Source organism: Mustela nivalis, assembly GCF_964662115.1.
Source record: "Mustela nivalis genome assembly, chromosome: 14".
Classification (NCBI taxonomy): Eukaryota; Metazoa; Chordata; class Mammalia; order Carnivora; family Mustelidae; genus Mustela; species Mustela nivalis.
In genome coordinates, this window is record NC_139033.1 from 91,790,536 (window position 1) to 91,811,079 (window position 20,544).

At 46.0% G+C, this 20,544-nt stretch overlaps 1 protein-coding gene and 1 long non-coding RNA gene across 7 annotated transcripts in view; one reads left to right on the forward strand and one right to left on the reverse strand.

Moving 5' to 3' along the window:
- GRK3 (G protein-coupled receptor kinase 3) overlaps positions 1-15,086 on the reverse strand; it is a 118,368-nt gene extending 103,282 nt beyond the window's left edge. Inside the window, exons 1-2 of one of the 6 annotated variants that reach the window (XM_082698795.1) lie at positions 14,177-14,418; positions 1,822-1,963 (exon numbers count right to left, since the gene is read on the reverse strand). Coding sequence is in view for 1 of the 6 variants with exons in the window: in XM_082698793.1 (XP_082554919.1) it covers positions 14,177-14,289 (113 nt within the window). In the remaining 5 variants the exon portion in view is untranslated. Of the gene's footprint in view, positions 1-1,821; positions 1,964-8,113; positions 8,253-14,176; positions 14,419-14,963 lie in introns of those variants that run through there. The other 5 variants (XM_082698792.1, XM_082698796.1, XM_082698797.1 and 2 more) reach the window with 5 other exon arrangements.
- On the forward strand, positions 14,157-17,610 carry LOC309847912. The gene is made up of 3 exons (XR_014302717.1): positions 14,157-14,250; positions 16,565-16,652; positions 17,375-17,610. It is a non-coding gene; the product is annotated as an uncharacterized lncRNA (long non-coding RNA).
- Positions 17,611-20,544: the final 2,934 nt, after the last annotated feature.

Genomic DNA, 20,544 nt, shown 5'->3' on the forward strand with positions numbered 1-20,544 from the left:
AGAGTATAGTATAGTGAGCCCTCATAACTGGCCTTCAGTGCCTCCTAAACAGTGGTCAAGGTTTTTAGTCTGCTGCTTTTATCCTCACCCTGACTTTTCCTTCAGTTTTCTTTTAAACACTTTATATATTTATTTTGACAGAGTGAGAGAGAAAGCACAAATGGGCAGGGGGTGGGGGGAGAGCGAGCAGCAGGCTCCCTGCTGAGCAAGAAGCCTGATGAGGGGCTCAATCCCAGGACCCTAGGATCATGACCTGAGCCAAAAGCAGACGCTTAACCAACTGAACCACCCAGGTGTCCCCTTCCCTCAGTTTTTAAAGTATTTTAAAGCTTGAAAGCTCTGACTGCATGTTATTCTACACTTACTACTGCAGTTTGCATTTCTAAAGATTAGGGACACTTTCCTTACATAAACACAATCTATTATGACTCTCCAACACCCCCCCTCCCCCCGCCAAATAATAACCTCTGAAGACCTACTACCCGGTTCCCATTCAAATGTCCATAATTCTTTCAGAGGTGTCTTTTGAGCCAGGATCTGATCTAATCTAATCAAGATCACACACTCATTGGCCTGTTCTCTCTCTCCAATCTGTTGTAATCCAGAGCTTCCCCCTCTCTCCACCACCCACTTGTTATCGTCACACCAGTGCCTTACTGAGGACACCAAGATAGTGGTCTGGAGGAGGGTTCCCATTCTGGATTTATCTGTTGGCTTCCTCCTAAGACCTAACTGTTCCTCTAGCTCCGTATTTCCTGTAAGCTCAACCTTTACCTCTAAAGACTAGATTATGTTCAAGTTCAATGTCTGGGAATGAGAATAGCCTTGGTACTAGATGGTCTTGGTATTTCATATTGCCTCGCCTAAGAAGGTACATAGGCATTTTTTCTTAGTGATGTGAAAATTACTTAGAAAACAGTTGGTGACAGTCTGATTTCTCCTTTTCAAATTCCCCATGACATGTCATTTAATGAGTTCATACTCTGATGACCTTTGCCTACATCAACGCTTTCATTAAGAGTTGCAAAATGAGGGGCGCCTGGGTGGCTCAGTGGGTTAAAGCCTCTGCCTTCAGCTCAGGTCATGGTCTCAGGGTCCTGGGATAAAGCCCCACATGGGGCTCTCTGCTCAGCGGGGAGCCTGCTTCCTCCTCTCTCTCTCTCTGCCTGCCTCTGCCTACTTGTGATCTCTGTCAAATAAATAAATAAAATCTTTAAATTAAAAAAAAAAAAAAGAGTTGCAAAATGAGGGCGCCTGGGTGGCTCAATTGGTTAAGCAACTGCCTTCAGCTCAGGTCATGATCCTGGAGTCCTGGGATTGAGTCCCACATCAGGCTCTCTGCTCAGCAGGGAGTCTGCTGCTACCTCTGACTCTCCCCCTACTCATGCTCTCTCTCACCCTCTCATTCTTTCTCTCTCTCAAATAAACAAAATATCGAAAAAAAAAAAAAAAAAGAGGGGCGCCTGGGTGGCTCAGTGGGTTAAAGCCTCTGCCTTCGGCTCAGGTCATGATCCCAGGGTCCTGGGATCGAGCCCCACATCAGGCTCTCTGCTCAGCGAGGAGCCTGCTTCCCCCTCTCTCTGCCTGCCTCTCTGCCTACTTGTAATCTCTGTCTGTCAAATAAATAAACAAATCCTTTAAAAAATAAATAAAAATTTTTAAAAGAGTTGCAAAATGATGACTCTTCTATCTCCACCATTTCTGCCAAATGCATTTGCTGCACTTCTGTGAGGAAGAATTATGTCCCATCAAGGAGGACTTTCTGATCATCCTCAGATACAGCTCTTACAGGAAAAGTAAGAAAAGGGTGAAATTCTTTACCTTTTTGATTGTCACTTCTCAAGGATGAAGTTAGTAGCATATTTTCACTGCCAGTGGTAATGGGTAAGATGTTCTGTTTTGATATGTGCTGTCTGGGGCTCTCCCTTTCGGATACCATGGATGTATTAGCTTTATACTGCCACTGTAAAAAAAAAAAACTACCTCAAACTTGGGAGCTTCAAACAACAGAAACGTATCATCTCACAGATCTGCAGGTCAGAAGTCTGGATGGGGTCTTGCTTGGTTAAGGTCAAAGTGCTGGCCCAGCTTTGTTCCTAGTGGAGGCTCTAGGAGAGCACACATCTCCTTATGTTTGTGAGCTCCCATATTCCTCAGTCTGTGACCCCTTTGTGCCGCCAAAGCTGGCAAATGGCAGACATTCCTTCTCATGCTGCCTCACTTGGACTCTGACTCGCCTTGCTTCCTTGCAGTGGTTCTGGGCACAGCTGGGTAACTCAGGATAATAATCGTAGGTTAATAATCTCTTATTGTAAAGTCTGTACACCAGCTGTCTGAATTGTATCTGCATTCCTTAATACTTTCTTGCCATGTAACACTCACATACTCACAGGTTCTGGGGACTACGTTGTGGACATTTGGCAGAGGGGAGGCTATTCTGCCCACCACAAAGGTTTGAATATAACCTGAGAATTTTCAGCAACTGCAGCCATATTCTTTTGATAGTCCCACTGTCCTGCCTTGGGCCAGTGGGGACCCCTTCTTCTTGCCCCTGTACTGGTTAGATCTGGCACCCACCCCAACTCTTAAATGGCTCCTTTTCCTGATACAACAGGTAACAGAAGCTCTAGCCACTTCTTGCCCAGGCCCTGCCCACAACCAGAAGCAGGTGTGTTTGTGAAGGGTTCTCACGGTGAGGGGACAGCAGTTGTCTCTCGCGCTTTCCCATTCCTGCAGCTGAGACATACATATATGTGATCAGACCCCCCCCCCTCAAAAAAGATCATGAATTTAAAATGACTTTCCAATTCAAATTTAACCAGGGTTTTTACTTAGCTCTTGTCTTGTACTCCTGCATCTCTTCATTTACATTGAAAATCTTGGTTCTTATTACCCGGCTGTATTTATATAGTCTAAATGAAATTATTTTAAACTAACAATAACAGTAACACTTCTGAATACAGCCCTATTTATCCTTAAAACATACAGGACCACGTTTGGCATAATCTCACAAAATTGAAAACGTCCCTGTCTTATGGCTGGGGTCAAATCTACAGGACCAAACATACCCAGGTCAGCACGCTCGCTGCCGAGGTGCTTGTGATTATGAACACAGGGTTAAGCAAACAATGGTTTTCTGATGCATCATACAGCAATTCAAAAGACTGAAAAGCCTCTCCATGTTACCAATAAGGACAAGCTGAACATGTCTCAGTAAGTACAGAGGGCAAGTTGAAAAGGGACTCACTACTGTATCCCTGAAAAACACAACCCCATCCCAGGATGATGTCAACAACCTTTCTGTGTGAAGGTTAAATGTGCAACCTGTTTCATCAATTTCCTATCACCACTTAGAACGTCCTGCTAACAAGGTTAACATGAAAAATCCTTTACGTGGCTAGAATAAGCAGTCAAGTAGGTTCAAGCCAAGGATATGCATGTACCTGCTGATGGGCAGAGAGAGAGAATTTTGCTTTTTGTTTTTTATAACATTACCTGTGAAATAACAAAAAGCTGTCTGGGGTCAGGAAACATTAAGAAACTCTCACATGCAGCTTTTCTCAATTTATAACGTGGCCATCATTAATGATAACTAACTCTATTACTGGACATGAAATTTATGACATCTTATCTTTTAAGGAATTATTTATATATTTATTATTAAATCAATATCTCCAGTGAAATTACATGTGAGCTCCTGGAGTACCTTATCAGATCCCTAGAGTTGATAACCCTTACTGGGTGAAGAACCCCGATGTGGGACAGGATCCCAGGACCCTGAGATCATGCATGACCTGAGCAGAAGGCAGACGTCTAACCCACTAAGCCACCCAGGAGTCCCAACAATTCATTTTCATACTGTGTTGGTAATATCTGAAATTGACACTGTTCTAAGAATCTTCTTTTCTTAGATGATTCATATGGCAAAAGATAGTCTGTAGGTGTCTATTAAAAGGCACAGTTTTGAGCCCTTTGCTATCAAGGTGATCCTGAGCAATTAGTTTCTCTCTGAACCTGAATTTCCTCCTTCTAAAGGAGATGATGAGTACTGTAGAGCCATTTCCAAGAATCTGAAAATAAGGAAGAAAGCCTGCCCTCTGAGAGTAAAAATAAAAATGTTAAATCAATACATAACACAAAGGGCAGAGAAATGCCAGACTTTTCCGGGGCTGGCCATCCCTGGCTGTGGCTTCAGTCACTGCATTACCAGAACCAGAGGAGATCTGCCCCCCAGTGAGAACAGGAAGGACAGGTCATCACAGAAGCAGTCACTGCCAGGGAATTCAAGTACCGAACAGCCGGCATAAGGCCACCCCATGGAGAAGGGACTTGGTTCCAGCTACTGAAACTGATGAGTCGCAGGCTAGACCCTTCTGACCCTTCAGGCCACAAGCCCATGCGGGCTGCACTACCTTCTGCAGAACAGTACATTTCCATGAGGAAAACCCCTAGGACAGAATGCTCTGATCACACAACCTTCAGGTATCTGGGCTCCTGGGGGATTAGTGCTGAGCATAAAGTAGTCAATTTGATATTCTAGTTAGTTTGAATTTTCAGATGGATCTACTAGGTGAATTAGTGCATTGTGGGGGAGTGGGAGCCTCTAGCTTCATCAGATCCTCAAAAGGGTCTTTAACTATAAAATAAGAACCACTGGGCAAGAGGGAAAACATGGGTTAGCCAGGCAGACTGGGATGATTGACATGCATTTTACTGTAAGACACAGATATGCTCAATGCAGTGAGCCTAGTTTCTGGGCCTGAATGGCTGAGGGCTGTCCCAGAGACCACAGGAAAGACATTCGTGTCTAGGGAGACAGCCCAAACCGAGAAAGCTCTGGAGCATTTTCTTTTGCTTTTTCAAATTTCTACCTAATATAGAGGATAATCGTAAAAACTAAAAACAGAATATACATGTAAAAATATAAAGCACTGCATACAAATATTAGTGAGGTTTTTTCTTTTTACTCTCAAGCAAACCTATCAAATAAATATGAAATAAATGATCAAATGTCACCATAGACACATACAGATCTAAACATTAAGTCCAGCAAGCGGATCCCCATCATGGTCGTTTCAGTATTGACCCAAGTCACGCCCCGGTTCTGGAGAGAGCTTCCAAAGAGGAGAAGGTTGGAATCACTGAGGCACTTCCAAAGAGTCTTGCTGTTTCTGTCTGTTGCACCGTCACAGGCCCTACCCCTAGATCCCTAGATGGTCATGAGATAACCACAGACCACAGCGTTTGACCTCAAATTCTAATCTCACATGAAGGATTTCCACCATCTACCTCATTAAACTTTTCCAGCACAAAATGCCCAGGAAAACATAAGCTTTTCTTACAGCACAACCTGATCTTTTTTTTTTTTTTTTTTTAATATTTTGAACACCTGTTCCCCAATAAGAAGGGCCCTTTACTGAAAAGACAGAGACACAGAGACACTGGCTGGCTTTCCTTATGGAATAAAAAAACCCTAAGATTGAACCCTAAGAAATCCGTGACCACAAAAACTGTCACACTTCTTTGGGGGGGGGCGTGGGGGAGATCATGAACCTAAGTATATCCGCTCTCATGCATGACTTAGAAACTGCTAATGTGCACAAAACACCTTCCCCTTCTAGGCCAGTTCTAGTTGTGACATTCTGCATAAATAATCAGCTTTCCTCTACTGCTGGTGGCAACCAAAGAGAAGGAAGCAAGTCCTAAATGGAGCACAGAAGACAGCACAAAAGCTTTACACTCTATTCTATACTTAATGTCAGGAGGACAAGAGCCGCCACGTAATTAGGGTGTCCTTACAAGAAAAGAAATAGTAAACACAGTTAAGGGAAGAAGGAAAGATGAATACGAAAATCCCTTGACCTTGCCTGTTGGAGTTAGTTCTGCTTCTAAATGGCATCTGAGCACCTTGCCTACCACCCCCTCCCAATCAAATAGCAAAAGTATCACGTCTTTAAAAGAAGATACATCTGAAATGTCATCTCAGCTTTAGAACATTCACAATGCAAAATGAAAGCCTGCAGGACTCAACAGCTGTGTAAATGCCTTCCCATCTAAGTCCAAGTTCATTTTTAACTTAAGCCCTTATCAAACGCAATGCAGATACAGAACATTTAGAGTAACCTGAAAATACAACCAGAGTGATCTTTCCAGGGAGATAACAAAGAACAATGGACTGACTTCATGACACAAAGCACAAATACCGAGAGCCTGTTCTATAGTCGAGAGCCTGTTCTATAGTCGTTTCACTGCTGAGCACGTAGACCATCACTGCTTTCCCCAGCAAACTCCTAATGGAGTTGTAGGTGTAAGTTTTTGAATATATGAAACATAAGCCCTAAAATCCTCAGAAAAAGACTCTTGCAGCATGATTAAAGCTCATTCTCTTCCTAAAATATTTTAGCCTATACTTATCTAAAACGTATACAGGGCCTGGAACTTACTTAGCCCTTGGCAAGTGGCAGTCACTGTCATAATACACATGTAACCCATTCCAGCTTCCAAATTCGGATTTAGTGGAAATGTTAATCCCCTAATCAAACTCACGTAATGAATGTTAAATCACTGGAGGAATGAGAAATGTCCTCCCCATAACGGAACTTTAGAGAGACTCACACATACACTTGAAATAAGATTTTTCACTAGCTTTGCCATCACCGAATTAACTATAGTAATTTTACAGGTATCTTTGTAAATTTTAGTATTCTCATTTAGCCGGGTAATGTTCAAACTGATAAGCAGAGATTACAAAGAGCACATGCAGACTTCAGCTAGATTTGGGTAGTGACTAAAGGAATGGGGGTGGGGGGGGGCAGCTTCCCAGGAAAGTCACTGTGGGATAACAGAACTGCCTTCAGATACTGGAAAACCTGTCCTTTTTGCAAGGGATTAAACTTGTTTTGCATAACCACAAAGGACAGCAAAAGATCAGCTCACAGAATGAACTGCAAGAGAGCTTTCTAACACCACAGAGCTTCCAAAGATGTTCCTCAAAGATGACCCTGCCTGGCTGTCAGACAGGGACGTCACCCATTCAGTGCATGACTGAACTGGATGCCCTCCAAGATCTTTTCAAACATGAGATACTACAAAGCTATGTTATTAACATGCAATCTCTTACTATCTAAGGAACAATGAAATGAATCACCTTATGCTCAACACACTGAAGCTAGCTGCTTTTAGGCTATGATTTTTGGTTCATTTTACTGAAGCAAAGACTTCTAAAGGAGGAGTTAACTCTTCTAATTGCTTAGTTATCTGTATTTAAGAGCAGCATGCTTATTAGTGCTATGTACTAAGGCCAACATAGACCAGAGCCTGATGGATAGATGATTGGATTAATGGAAAGATGGATGGATGGGGGGGCGGGATAGATGGATGGATGGATGGAAGGATGGAAGGAAAGGACAGATGGATGGATGAATTGAAGAAAAAAAGGATGGAAGTATGGAAGGATGGATGGACCAAAGGAAGGAAGAATAGATGGAAGGATGGGTGGATGAAAGGATGGATGGACGGAGGGATGGATGGATGGATGGATGGGTGGGTGGATGGAAGGAAGAAAAAGAGGATGGTAGAGGGGGGAAGTAAGGGAAGGAGGGAAAAAAGAAAGAAAAAGAACTGAGTGAGGCATCACGTGTACAAGGTTCTTGACACACAGTGCCACCACAACGCTAGAGGGAGAAAACTTGGAAGAAATCTGGGAAACTCACTTACTTATGTGTCTAAGGGTCAACAATTGCTCTTTGCTGCCTGGGCCAACAAACCAACTTTTCAGAAGTCCTGTCTCCCAAGCTTGCCTCCTCAGAGCACATGACCCAGGGGGTTCCACGCAATGCTGCTTTATATCTACTACTATTATGTACTTTCTTAAGGTGCCACATTTCATGCTACATATAATCCCTTCAGCAATTACCTACGGTGTAAATAAAAGAAAAATCACTCTTTTATCCACTCTTCTTCTGAGTTACCAATGTTTGCAATTAATGTTCTCTCTTGTTTACAACTATACTGGGTGGATAAAAAATGGTCACAAGAGACAGATGGGGGGAGGGCATTTTGTGATCAAAAATTAAAAGATACGTCTTGTACAGACAGAATTTAAGTGACTTACCCAGGGCACTTGGCAAGTTGCCAGTAGAATCAGGTCCATAGTTCCTGGTTCCTGATCTCAAACTTTATCATAATAGAGCAGGTAGTAGAGAGGACCCAGGGATGTAACAAGTGACCTCCAAGTTCACCAAGGATGAAGCTCTGGCCTAGGGACTTTCATATAATTACCACTTCCTACTCCTGAGACCCCGGAAGCAGGAAATGGCAGCAAACAAGAGCACAGGTCCAAGGCTGGGTCGAGGCTGACAGCCACAAAACACCAATCACAGAGTAAATGAACAGTAAAGTAATGTTCACTGTCCTCTCTATATACCACCCTATATAGAAAGTTCTACAGTCTGCAGATGGTCCATGCTGAAGCACAGATGACCCAGAAGAAGACTTCCAAAATTAAAGGAAACATTTACAAGCTATGGGAAGCCAAGGTATTACTTCTCCCCCTGCATTTTATTTTAGACCCACAGAACAGTCAAGAAAGGCCCAGGGGTTGTAAACGCTGATCAATGGCAAAAATAGAAAAGAATAAAGATGTGAGAAACAGTAGGAGCAGAAGCAGGTCCAGAGATATCCAGTCTAGTTAGCACAGAAGTTTCTGAACACACAAATGATTTCACAACGATGGAGTGAAAGTTGCCTGGCCCATGGTCTCCATTCCCTCACTGCCAACATCCAGAGAAGGATAAGGACAGAGGAGACCATCCCACTTACACAACCTGTTTGCATCAAAATTTTCAGCATTCCTCAAACACTCGGAGAATTAACAAAGGAGGATTGTTGTGATAGAGAAAGTGATTTTTTTATTGCAGATAAAGTCAAAAATATTGTTTCACCCCTTTACCCTTTTCCCCAAGATGGAAATTTCTGGGTGGGTGGGTGCAGAAAGACAGGGGCTGCTCTTTTTTCTAAATAATAACGCACATAAAAATCCTGTTTGGGGTGGGAGGGGCAGGGAGGGGTACTGAGGCAATCTGTTCTACAAAATTTCTCAGAGGCAAGGTTGCACTTCTTATGTCGAACAGAACAGGCATTTAACCCTCCAGCTCCTCATGGGAAATAAGGAAGAAACTGCTTATTCACTTAGTCATAATTACCGCCTTCCCAGGTCCCAGAGGAATGGCTGTTCTCTGTCAGTCTCTGAGGACAGTCATGACTTTTTCAGATGCTGCACCAGTAGCTCATCCACATAGCCCATAAAATATACTTTCCCCAAATGCAGAAGTATCACTGTGTTGTCTGTTCCTTGCAAAAGAAGAGATGAGGGTTGCTCCTTATTCCTCCTGGCCCCATGGCACAGAAAGGAGGCAGGAACCCAGATTCTGGGCAATCAGGGCTTAACTACACCTGGGCTGCTTTTTGGCTGTCACCTGGGTAGAGGCTGCCACTACTTACCAGGCAGCACACCGGTGGGGCACAAATGGCACTCGTTCTGCAAAGTGCCCTGGGAGAGGGCAAGCTCTCCGTACATGGTAGTTGTTCTAGTCCTAGTTCATGGAAGTAAAACTTGTCTTTCCCTTATCAGGGCTGCAGGGACCCCAAGCATCCTGCTCTCCACAACTTTGAGCTTTCCTACTCTGCTTTGCCACTCGCTGTCAGATAAAGACCTACACTTCCCTGCTTCGAGCCCTGACGCCCTATCCAACCAATAGCCCCAGTCTTGTCCAAACACATGTTGGACAAAACCAAATTGAGCATGCTGGAAAGCACCGTTAAGACACTGCCTCTAAGAACACATTGCACCTACAAACCGGGACTGCCTGAACCGCAGAGACCCACTGGGCTCTCGATTCAAAACATTGCACAATGTTTTAGGCAGCTAGTTCTAGGCCCAAAGCTGATTGCACTGAAACATCTATTTCTAAGAACTGACAACTACGCACAGCACTGGAGTCTTCAAGTCACTGGCACAAACTGACTCTGAACCAAGCATGAAATAATAACAAAAAGGTCAGAACAAATTATATTCTGAATGTGTGTACTGTAGTGGAAAAGAGGCAAGAACACCGCCACCATCTTATACATAGAAATACTCCTCCCAACCACAAAGAACACTTTTTTCCTGACTGTTCATTCTTTCATCATTGACTTTTCAACTTCAAAGCTAGGGGGCAAGGGGACATAGAATCCCCTACAACCAAAACAGAGAGGACTAGCTCAGAGCCACCAACCACCACTCACGGATTGGAGTTAGGGAATTTACTGAAGAAACCCCACTCCCACAAAAGAAGGAAACGAAGTTACTTTTCAAGATCAATTCCACTTGATAGTTTTACAAAAAGGAAGTACACTATTACCATGTTCCTATGGATACTATGGCTAGATAGCTCCTCAAAGGGAATAACTAACAAATCATTGTAAAAACACTTGGCAAACATGAGTTCTCTGATGATAGAATCATGAAAGCCATCCCAATACCACTTGTCTGTGGTCAAACAGAACCTTCAAGAAACTGCACTTGAAAGTAAACATCTTTCTTGAACCAATTGTGTATTTCCCACTAGACTGCACAAGCCCCTTGAAGGACAAGGCTGTGGACGGGTCCATCATGGCATTCCCAGGTCTGTCTCGGAGAAACAGCTCTACAACCACCTACCGAAGTCACGTAATAAAAGGTGTCCCAGATGGCCTTAAGGATATTCTAAATACTCCAGGTAAGTTACAAAGAATCCTGCAAATGTTGTTTTCAGAACGTCCTATCATACTATATGAATACTTTGAAAGGACAAGCTTTGCAATTAATGATCCAAGATTGTAAATGTCCCCTACAGGGACATAAGATGCAGGGGACAGGTCAAGTTCATGTTACTCAACCTCTTTCAACTCCTTGTGACTCCAAGTCAACCAAATTTCATTCTCTTTGGAAAAGGTTAAGAAGCAACAAGCCTCAAGTGCACATGGTCTCGATGATCCACGGCTTTAAAATGCTGACCCTCTGTGGGTCTTCGCTTATGGATTAGCCTCTATTAAATGAAAGGACGTCTTTCCTCACATGGCGTAGGGTAACGGGCATGCACATCTGAATGCTCATATTTCTAACTGGATCTGCACAGTGAACCCATGGGTCATGGGTTAGTATTCCCAACAGATCCCATTATCAGCTACATTAGCTCAATAAATGTTTCAGTAAACTGAAGCAGCTATGTAATCAGCTGTTACAGGATTTACACTCATCGGTTCAGTTAATTAAATAATGTGTCAACATAACAAAATGGTTGCCTCTCGCTATCGCAGAGGAGCAAAATCGCCCCGGGGCGGAATGTTCCATCTTCTGAGAGTCTCCTGTAGATAGGCAGGGGATGGCAGACCCAGCATTTCATTAAAATTCGCTAGAGATTATGTAGTCCTGTTGCTTTTCTGCTCAAAACTATGTTAAGAGGCAAAGCAACTAAAAGGAGGAAGCATATAGCATTTACCCCAGTGATTTCGAATAATCAGACTGGAAAGAAATCCTCACTACGGATGGGCCAATGGCAAGTGTTATGCGCCTCATTCAGATACTAAAAATACAAATCTAAACATCTTTTTCAAGAGCACCAAACACTGGTGATCACAAGGTTCACTCCAAAATGCAGCTGAAAGAGAAACTCTTATCAGAACCTATTTAACCACGATCCTTTACCAGCAAGGCGAATCATATTAGTCTTGCCAGCCGATATGAAAATTAACTTTCTTACCATACTGACAAATCCCCCCAACCAACCACCCCTGCCCCAAAATCCAGCAGGCAGGCCACTACCTGCTATCCTCCGTAGATAAAAATCTTTGAGATGTTTTACTTGAAAATCTCAATGTGACATAATCCTAACAGAGCAGCACGAGGAGTGGCTGTTAACTATGTAAACGGTCACATTACAAAACTAAAACCAAAGCCACTGAGATAAATACAAAACAAATTAGAATCCTTGGAGGAGGCTCCAATAAGCTAATTTAAGAATCTATTTTTTTAAAAAAGCAACAGAATAATAATTACTAAGAGCTGTTTCCTAAAATTACTCTCCTCTTAATATTTCTCAATTCTAAAATGTCATGAGAAATATGTTCACCATCTTCCAGTTCTGCCTTAACAGAAAGCATTACCAAAGAATGCCACTGAAAAACAAAGGCATTCATACAAGGAAGTGAATATCCTAAAGATATAAGTATGTTCTCAAGAGTGACACTAAAAAAGCAGAAGTCATATTAAGTTAAAAACACGAAAAGAAAAAAAAAGAACAGAAGTTCCTAATTTTAATATTATATATCATACCCCAAAACTGCCGATGAGTTAAGATTTGTCGATTTTATATAGAGAGACACTATATATTTAGGACTCCCTGCCCTTTATGAAGAGTAGAAAAGGCAAAAGAAAAAAAGGAATTAAGCATTGAATAGAACATTCATAGAAATGCAGTTTTTTAAAAATGAAATTCAGGTTGGGTTTGGGGGTTCTTGTTTTACGTAGCTTCCAATTTGCCAGAAATTTCAAACAGCACTGATTTTCAGTGAGCTTCATTCCGATATGTTGGACTCTGGAATCGAAGTGTTAATTTCACAACCCTCCAAAAGGTCTGTACTCTTCCTTGATTTTCCCTGTTTGACATTCTTTATCAAAGAGCACACCCTGCAAACCCAACAAGATGCATGGGGCTAACAAAAAGGGCAGGCAAGACAGCATGCATTCACTTACACAATTTGGCTCTTCACAACTGACTGAAAGGGACTGATATTTTCTGTCTTAGGGTTCAGGGTCATGAATGGACTTGTAAGAATCATCTGGAGATCACTTAGAATTAAAATAAATATATATTTTTTTCTTATGTCAAGATAACAATTTAAGCAATCTTGGGTGTATAGTGCTTGAAACACTAATGCTTTCAACGGAGAATAGCTTTGGTTTAGATTCTAATATTTTATAAAACTGCATGGTTTCCGATTCACCATACAGAAGATGCCATCCTTTATCAACAATTCTACCAAGAGCTAGTTAGCACATTCACTGTACAACTCATGATGGTGTTAATTAGAAAAGAAGCTAAGGGGGGAAAATCCAACCCTAATCCTTTGATACACTGTTTGAAACTCTATTAATCTGATGAACGATCTTTTCTAGGCTGGTGCTAATGACATGAACCACTGAAGTCTTTAACTAGTTCCATCCATAATAAATCATATGCGATATAAAATCACAACTTGGTATGGCCCTCACCAAACCCCTTGACAATTCAATCGGGCTCTTCTCTGGTCTTTTAAACAACAAATTCCTGTCTGGAATCAATCAACCAACGTGCGTTTAAAGTGAATCCCATTTCAACCTTTTAATAAAGTACCACCAGGGGATCTGCAAGTTAGGGAAAGCCGCTTAGCAGCAAAAAGAAAACTGTGTGGGTCACAAGCCACTCATCACTGCCTGGGGGCACAAAATAGGAAAGGAAAGGATAAGAAGCTGAGTAAAACGGACCTCAGGAAGAGTAAGCATGGAAAACTGGACTTTAAGTACCTGGGACAAAAGGCAAGGAGCCTGCACTCCCCAGCCAAAGAACCCACGGTGAGCTGAGGAGAGGACGCAGTTGGCAAAAAGGGGCAGCAGGAACCAAAGAAGAAACGACCAGAATGCAGACCTGGGGAGCCAGAGGCACGGGTTAGAAGGGGCCCATAAAGGATGGAGCTGGAGGGGTGACAGAGAAGGGGCAAAAGGGACAGGGATGCGGCTGGAAGAGCAGGCACGGGGCAGGAAGGAACCATGGCAGAGGAGCACTGACGACCCTAGGGATGGAACCGGACCCAGAGACGGGGATGGGACAGGAAGGAGCGACAGGGATGGAGCTGGTCCAGCCAAGTCACAACCACATCCCCGTAGCTCGTTGCTGGGGCGCTCCTGCGCTCCAGGCGCTGCGCTGGGCACTCTGGGGCGCTCTCAGCTGGAGTTCCCCCAGCAGCCCTCTGAGGCCCATTTCAGAGACAGAAACGGCGAGGCCGGTTGGTGGGGAACGGCTGAGGCCGAGCGCCAGACCCTCCCGGACGCAGGGGGTCGCTGGCGGCCGCGAGGGGCGGAGGCGCGGGGGGCGGCGCGGGCCCCGGCGGCCGGTACCTGGGCTCTGGCAGCACAATCTTCTTGCTGGCGCGGGCGGCCGGGGTCGCCTTGCTCTTCTCCATCGCCATCAGGTAGCTGACATCGGCCAGCACGGCCTCGAGGTCCGCCATGTTGGCGAGCGGCGGCGGCGGCGGCGGCGGCGGCTCCTCGGGACCCGGACGGGACGCGCTCCCGCCGCCGCCGCCCGCCGCGCCCCGACGTGGGGGGGCCGCCCCGGGGCAGCCCCCCCGCGCGCTCCCGCCCGCGCGCCCTCGCGCCCCGCTCGGCACCCCGCGCGCGCCGGAGACTCGCGCCCGCCGGGGTCGCCGCGCGCCGCCCCACCCCGCCCCCCTGCGCGCGCGCCCGCCGCCCCGCGCACGCGCCGCCGCCCCCGCCCCTTCGGCCGGGGGTCGGCGGGGAGCGCGCGCCCGGCGGTCCGAGCCCCTCCGCGCGCGGGCGGAGCTGCCCTGCCGGCCACCCCTAGCCTCCTGACCGAGCGCCCGCGGGCACCGTCCCGCCCTCCCCTAGGGGTGGCCACGGGGGACTTCCTCTCCTCCTCCTCCTCCTTCTCCTCCTCCTCCTTCTCCTCCTCCTCCCCACTTCCCGCCCCCAGCTCCCGGCGCGCTCACGCCCCCTCTCCCCCGGACCCCTGCCGGCCCGAGGGTGCGCTGGACCCGACGCCCAGCACCCAGGGGGGCAGCGGGGAGCCGTCCGCGCCGTGAACACGCTAGTTCTCAAACCCGACAGCGTCAATCAGCATTCCTGCGGGAGGCCTGGGGCAACCCCAGAAAAGCGCGTGCCCCACCTGTCCCTGCAGAGGATACCAAAGCTGTGGTTCTAGGCCGCCCTGGAACAGCACCCAACCGGCCGGCCCCCCAAGCCTTGTTCCTGACCCCCACCAGCCCCGCTGAACAGCCCGGAGAAACCTAAAAGCTGGAGAAAGTTGTTCGTCTCATGCCTAGCGGGGCAAAGTGGGGGTGGAGTGGGCGGTGAGAGCTCCCGCGGGAGCTGCCCTTAGGGAGCCCCCTGATGGGGGGTCAGGGTGGTCACCGCTCCCTTGCACTTAGGTGAGAGGTTGGAGTTTGGATGTTAAGGTGGTCACTAAGAACCAGAATTAGAATTCGGGCTCTTGTGGTTTTACCATCAGTTCAGGAGACAATTGGGAGCACCCCTGTGTGCACAGGCCCGCGGCAAGGGTGATTTAGGGAAGTGGAAAAGCGAGAGCCCAAACACCAAGGCAGGAGGGAATTTCCAGCTTCCTGATCCTCAGTCTCAGTCTCGGTCTCGGTCTCGGTCTCGTCTCCGTGTCTGGTCACCACCACCCGCCCCAGCCTGAGGTTTTCATTTGCTTCTTATTTTCCCCTGGGGGGTACACACAAGTCCAGTTCAGAACCCATGTAGAGTGCTGGTTGGAGTGGTTGTTCAGGGACACCCAGGAAGTGCTAAGATGACTGAACTGAGAATAATTTTTTTTAATCCCCCTGAATTCATGCCCATTGGTCACGTTGCACCAGGAGCCTAGTTCGGTACTAACATTTGAGTAAATGTCCTGTCGATGGCTTACAGGGTTAACAGAGTTCATCAGAAATGGTTCAGGTCACACTATAGGCAGTAAATGTAATGTCACAGCCAGAAGCAGCCTCATTTGGTCATCATGAGAACTGCTGCCCTCCTGTGTTTTCTCCCTCCTTCTATTACCACATCACCCCCCCCCATCTGTTTCCCAGTTATGTCTGCCATCCTAATTGGCCAGTTTTACCAGATATTTCTCAAGATTCAAGGCATGATATTGGTAAAGTTGTCCAGAAAAGGATAAGAGAGATGTAAGGGGTAGGAGTATGAGTCAAAGGAGCTTGGTCAGGCAGCAGAAGCCAGCACAAACAAGATACACTAATGAGACAAAGATTGGCATGAACCAAAGATCAAACTTAACGTCTTCTACCCACTACTTTTTTTTTTTTTTTTTGGCCTTAAAATGGGAACACAGAATGTCTTGTCAAAGGTCACCTCGGAGGGAGGGGGCAAGTTCCCAAAAAAGTGTAACACATTTTTGTGACTTAATTAATATAATTTCTTTCAGTATATCTTTTGATCCCTTAAGCTTTCACATGATCGGAACCTGAAATAAATACATACATCTTATCCACTTTTCCGTGGTCCTTCCAAGTACTGAGATTTTCAACCTTGCCTCTGGCTTCAGTTCAGAATTTTGGTGGCCCCGTACTTGTTTTGTTTAGGGGGGAGGGTTGGTGTGCGTTCGCGCACACGTGCACGTCTGTGTGTGTGTGTGTCTGTGTGTGTGAGTTTTCAGCATGGTGTGGTAAACTTGGAATAAGAAACACACCAAATTCAAATCCTGGCTGGGCTCTGATATTTTACCTCTCTGTGCTTTATTTTCCTCATTAGTACAGTGGGTATGAAGACCTGGATCCCAGGGTTGTTAAGAAGACCAAGGAGATGATACACAAAAAGGCCACCTTGCCTGACATCCACAGTCCCCAACAAGGGTCATGGCCCTCGCTCTGTTTGTTTTGCTTCATTTTACCCTGACATGGGAGAGAAGATACTGAAACTAGTTATTCAGAGTCAAGACATTTGGAGCAGGAAGACCCTTTACCAAAAATAACATCCCCCTTGGGCTTTTCTAGGAACCAAAAATGGGCATAAATGATTAGCCTTTATAAACATGAGCAATTACTCTTCTCGGAGAAAGAACAGGGAGTCCAAAATTGGGTCCCGTAACGGAGGCCCCTTCACCATTGAAGGGAGCTGACTGGAACACCCAGGGGTATTTTTCCCTGGTATTAATAGTATGCAAACCTTGATTCCCTGGCTCCCTCTTTGGCTCCCTTCTCCCCCCCCCCCCCCACTGCTTTCTTTCCCTACACTCTCTTAATGCTGAACAGCTTTTTGTGTTCACTGCAAACAAAAGGCGCTAATGACAGTGATGAAGTTGTCATTACTGACCTGCTAGATCCGTGTTGCTAAACACTATGGCTAGCCTGTAATCATTACTATGAACAGAGAAGACAAATAGCAATCCATTTGTCCTCAGCCAATCAGGCTCCTTTGCCAAGAATGACGGTCCCCAGCCTCCTCCTCCCCCAGAAGATTCAAATGGCTTTGGGCTCCGGCTGTCTGTGATAATAGATAAAACTCTCCAAGGAAGAAACCAGGTTCACAGTGTTCTCTTTTCCCTTTTCTATGACTTTCCAGGATTCTGGAATCTGTAGTGGAGATGGAGGCGTGGAACTTTATTCTCTCCAGTGTTCATTTCGATCACCACTTCAAAGGGAAAAGCTAACTAGAGAACCAACTGGTCTTTTTTGTTTTAGATTCTGGGCTTTGCTGGGACTACCTACTCACAGTGAGAATCCCCAGACTAAGGGGGTGGGGGAGGACGGGTGAGCTGTGAGGGGTGTTCCAGGAAATTAATCAAAAGTCAACTCTAAGACTCACATGAGATGATTTTGGGAGCCAGCAGAACATGCCTGACCTTAATTCATTAATAGCCCAATATTTAATCCAGTCACTGCTGAGAGAGACATGATTGTTTTGTAAACAATACGGTAAGTATACTTGCTACCAAAGAAGCACCACACACGACTGGCATTGGACCGGGTTTCTTGCCAAACTTCTCATTCTGTAAAGTCTGCAGGAATTTCTAGCCACCATCCCTTTTCACCTGTAACCTTGATCACAGTCCTCCTGCTCGTAACACGCATCCCACCTGCATTTCCCGCTATTTTATCAGCAAAGCTCCAGGAACTTTAAACAGAGCAACCCTATACTTGAAAAGATCTGTCGGAAAGTATGACATCAAGCTTTGGTTTGCTTAGCCCTGAAGTGATGTTCAATACAGAAATACCTAACTTTAAATACGCAGGTGGAAACTTATTTCTCTGCCAGAGCTCAGGCTCAGGGAGTGCCCCTCTAAAGAGAAGTGGAATTGGGCCGCCTGGGTGGTCCAGTGGGTTAAAGCCTCTGCCTTCGGCTCAGGTCATGATCTCAGGGTCCTGGGATTGAGCCCTGCATTGGGCTCTCTGCTCAGCAGGGAGCCTGCTTCCTCCTCTCTCCCTGCCTGCCTCTCTGCCTACTTGTGATCTCTGTCTATCAAATCAATAAATAAAATCTTTAAAAAATAAAAATAAAAAAATAAAGAGAAGTGGAAGAATGTTGTTGTTCAGCATCTGGGCTCAGGAGCCAGATAACCTGGATTAGAACCCCAGTGCCGGGACTTCTTAGCTGTGTGACCTTAGACAATTCGCTTCATCTCTCTGTGCCTCAGCGCCCTTTGAGTGGCATTAACGGCATTGCCAGGAGAACAACGTCGGAACACATGAAAAGCACTCAGAACAGTGTTTGACACTAGAAAGCCCTCGAAAAATAGTATCACTGATATCATCCTCATTGCCATTGGAGTAGCTCTGTATCATGCAAGACATGATGAGAAGAGCCTGGAAGGAAAATGTCAGGCTGGATGGGACCCCTCCCCCCAGCTCTGGTGTGGCTGGACAACTGGAAGTAAGCCTCTTACACTGTTTAAATATCCCTTCCCTAGTATAGGGATTGAATGAGCTGGTCCCCGAGGTCCCATCAAATTCTAAAGTTCTCTGGATTTATTTAATCCTACAGTGAATCCCTTTGCAAGGTGAAGAATACTGGTGCCCCTCAATTACATAATATCTCACGAGTTTTGGTTTTACGGTACCAGACAATACCCAGCGCGTTAATCCTTACTGTTGTCACACCCCACAGGTAAGGTGAGCAATCCATCAGCAGGTTTCCAGAAGCAAGCATAACTGTATTTTTTCCACCAGCATCTGCACTTGGCACAGTGGCCTGCCTCAATAAACAGGTGTTGAATGAATGAATGAATAAGAAATTATAGATTGCTCGCCTCAAAGAACCTTCCACCAGAGATCATCTGAAGGGAGAGAAAAATGCTATTGGAAACTCAAGCATCTGCTAACAAAGGTGCATCCTGGTAAAGAAAGGGCTCTAACCCCCCAGGGTCCCTACTCATTCCTGCTGCTCCTAATGGCCTAGAAGGGCTCTCGGGCAGCTTAAGAGCCCAGATGTGCTTGGGCTATACGAAGGCAGGTCTGGAGACTTCAGGCTTGGGCTGGGAGAAAGGTAAATGCCTTTGCCTGATAGCAAGATTTGGAGGAGGGAGTAGGGCAGAGAGTAATGAGATGGCCAGAGGCCAGGCGCTCCATGGGATGGGTAGCCAGCAAAACGCCCAAGTTCTCCTGTCCAGGGAACATTCAGGAATAGGAAGTCCGCTCTTCTGTCATTCGTGTTAAGTGTGCTATCACACACAGTAATGTCATGCTTTTCTGGTGACCCTGACAACTTCATGGCTTGTATTTGTGGGTGCTTTGATGCTGGCTTTGGGGATGTGGGGAGTCAGGGCCTACCCTGGGCTCAACACCAGTGGTAAAGGAACAGCTGTAAGACCAAGAGAATAAGAACTTAGCAAAGGCAGGAACACAGAACCAGCAATGACTTTTGGAAAGGGGGCTCCCCACATCCTCTGATACCCAGGGCAGTTCTTGGCTTTTCCATAGGACCAGAAAGCCCATCTTGTCTCCCTCTTAAGCAGTGAGAAGGTGACCTCTGGATATGTAAGTCACAAAAGACCAGAATGTTACTGCATTGCCAAGTGCTCTCTGGCCCTTAACCTGATGGCCTTCCCTCTACAGTTCTGCCTGATGGTGTGTGAGCCACTCAGCTGGGAAATTATACCAAGACCAACCCCAGAGATACCACCATAGATCCTAGTCTGCTAAGAAAAATCCTACTGACCTCCCATGTCACGCTGTACAAACACAAATCATTTATGGTACATTGAGGTGGCTGCTGGAAACTGTGAATCTCTTCCCCACCGCTAAGCTTGCATCTGAGCCAGTTCTGGGTCACCCATCCTAGCCAGTTCTGGGTCTTCTCTTCCTATGGGAGGAAATAGCTCCCCAAACTGGTCTCATTGTGTTAGAGCTCATGGGTGTAGACTTCAAAACAGGGTGTAGACTCAGCAACAAAATCATGGTACTTGGGCCAGCCCTGGCATAACCCCAACCCAAGAGGACCCCGTCACCCCAGAAGCCATCAGAAAGGTGGTCTCGTGCTCCTAAGGAGACCCCTAGGTCAGCACTCCCGGACACACAGGCACTGAGACTGCTCATGTGCGCGTTCAGATTTGGAAATCCGGGGCTGGGCCTGAGAGTCTGCATTTCTCACAAGTCCTACCCTCCAGGGCCTTCAGGAGGCCTCACCCCAAACCTACTGAAGGGGAAATCTATGCTGCAACAAGAGAGCTAAGGGATTCCCATGGTTCAAATGTGAGAAGGTCACCGTGGAACCTTTGGTCCAACCACAAGGGAGAA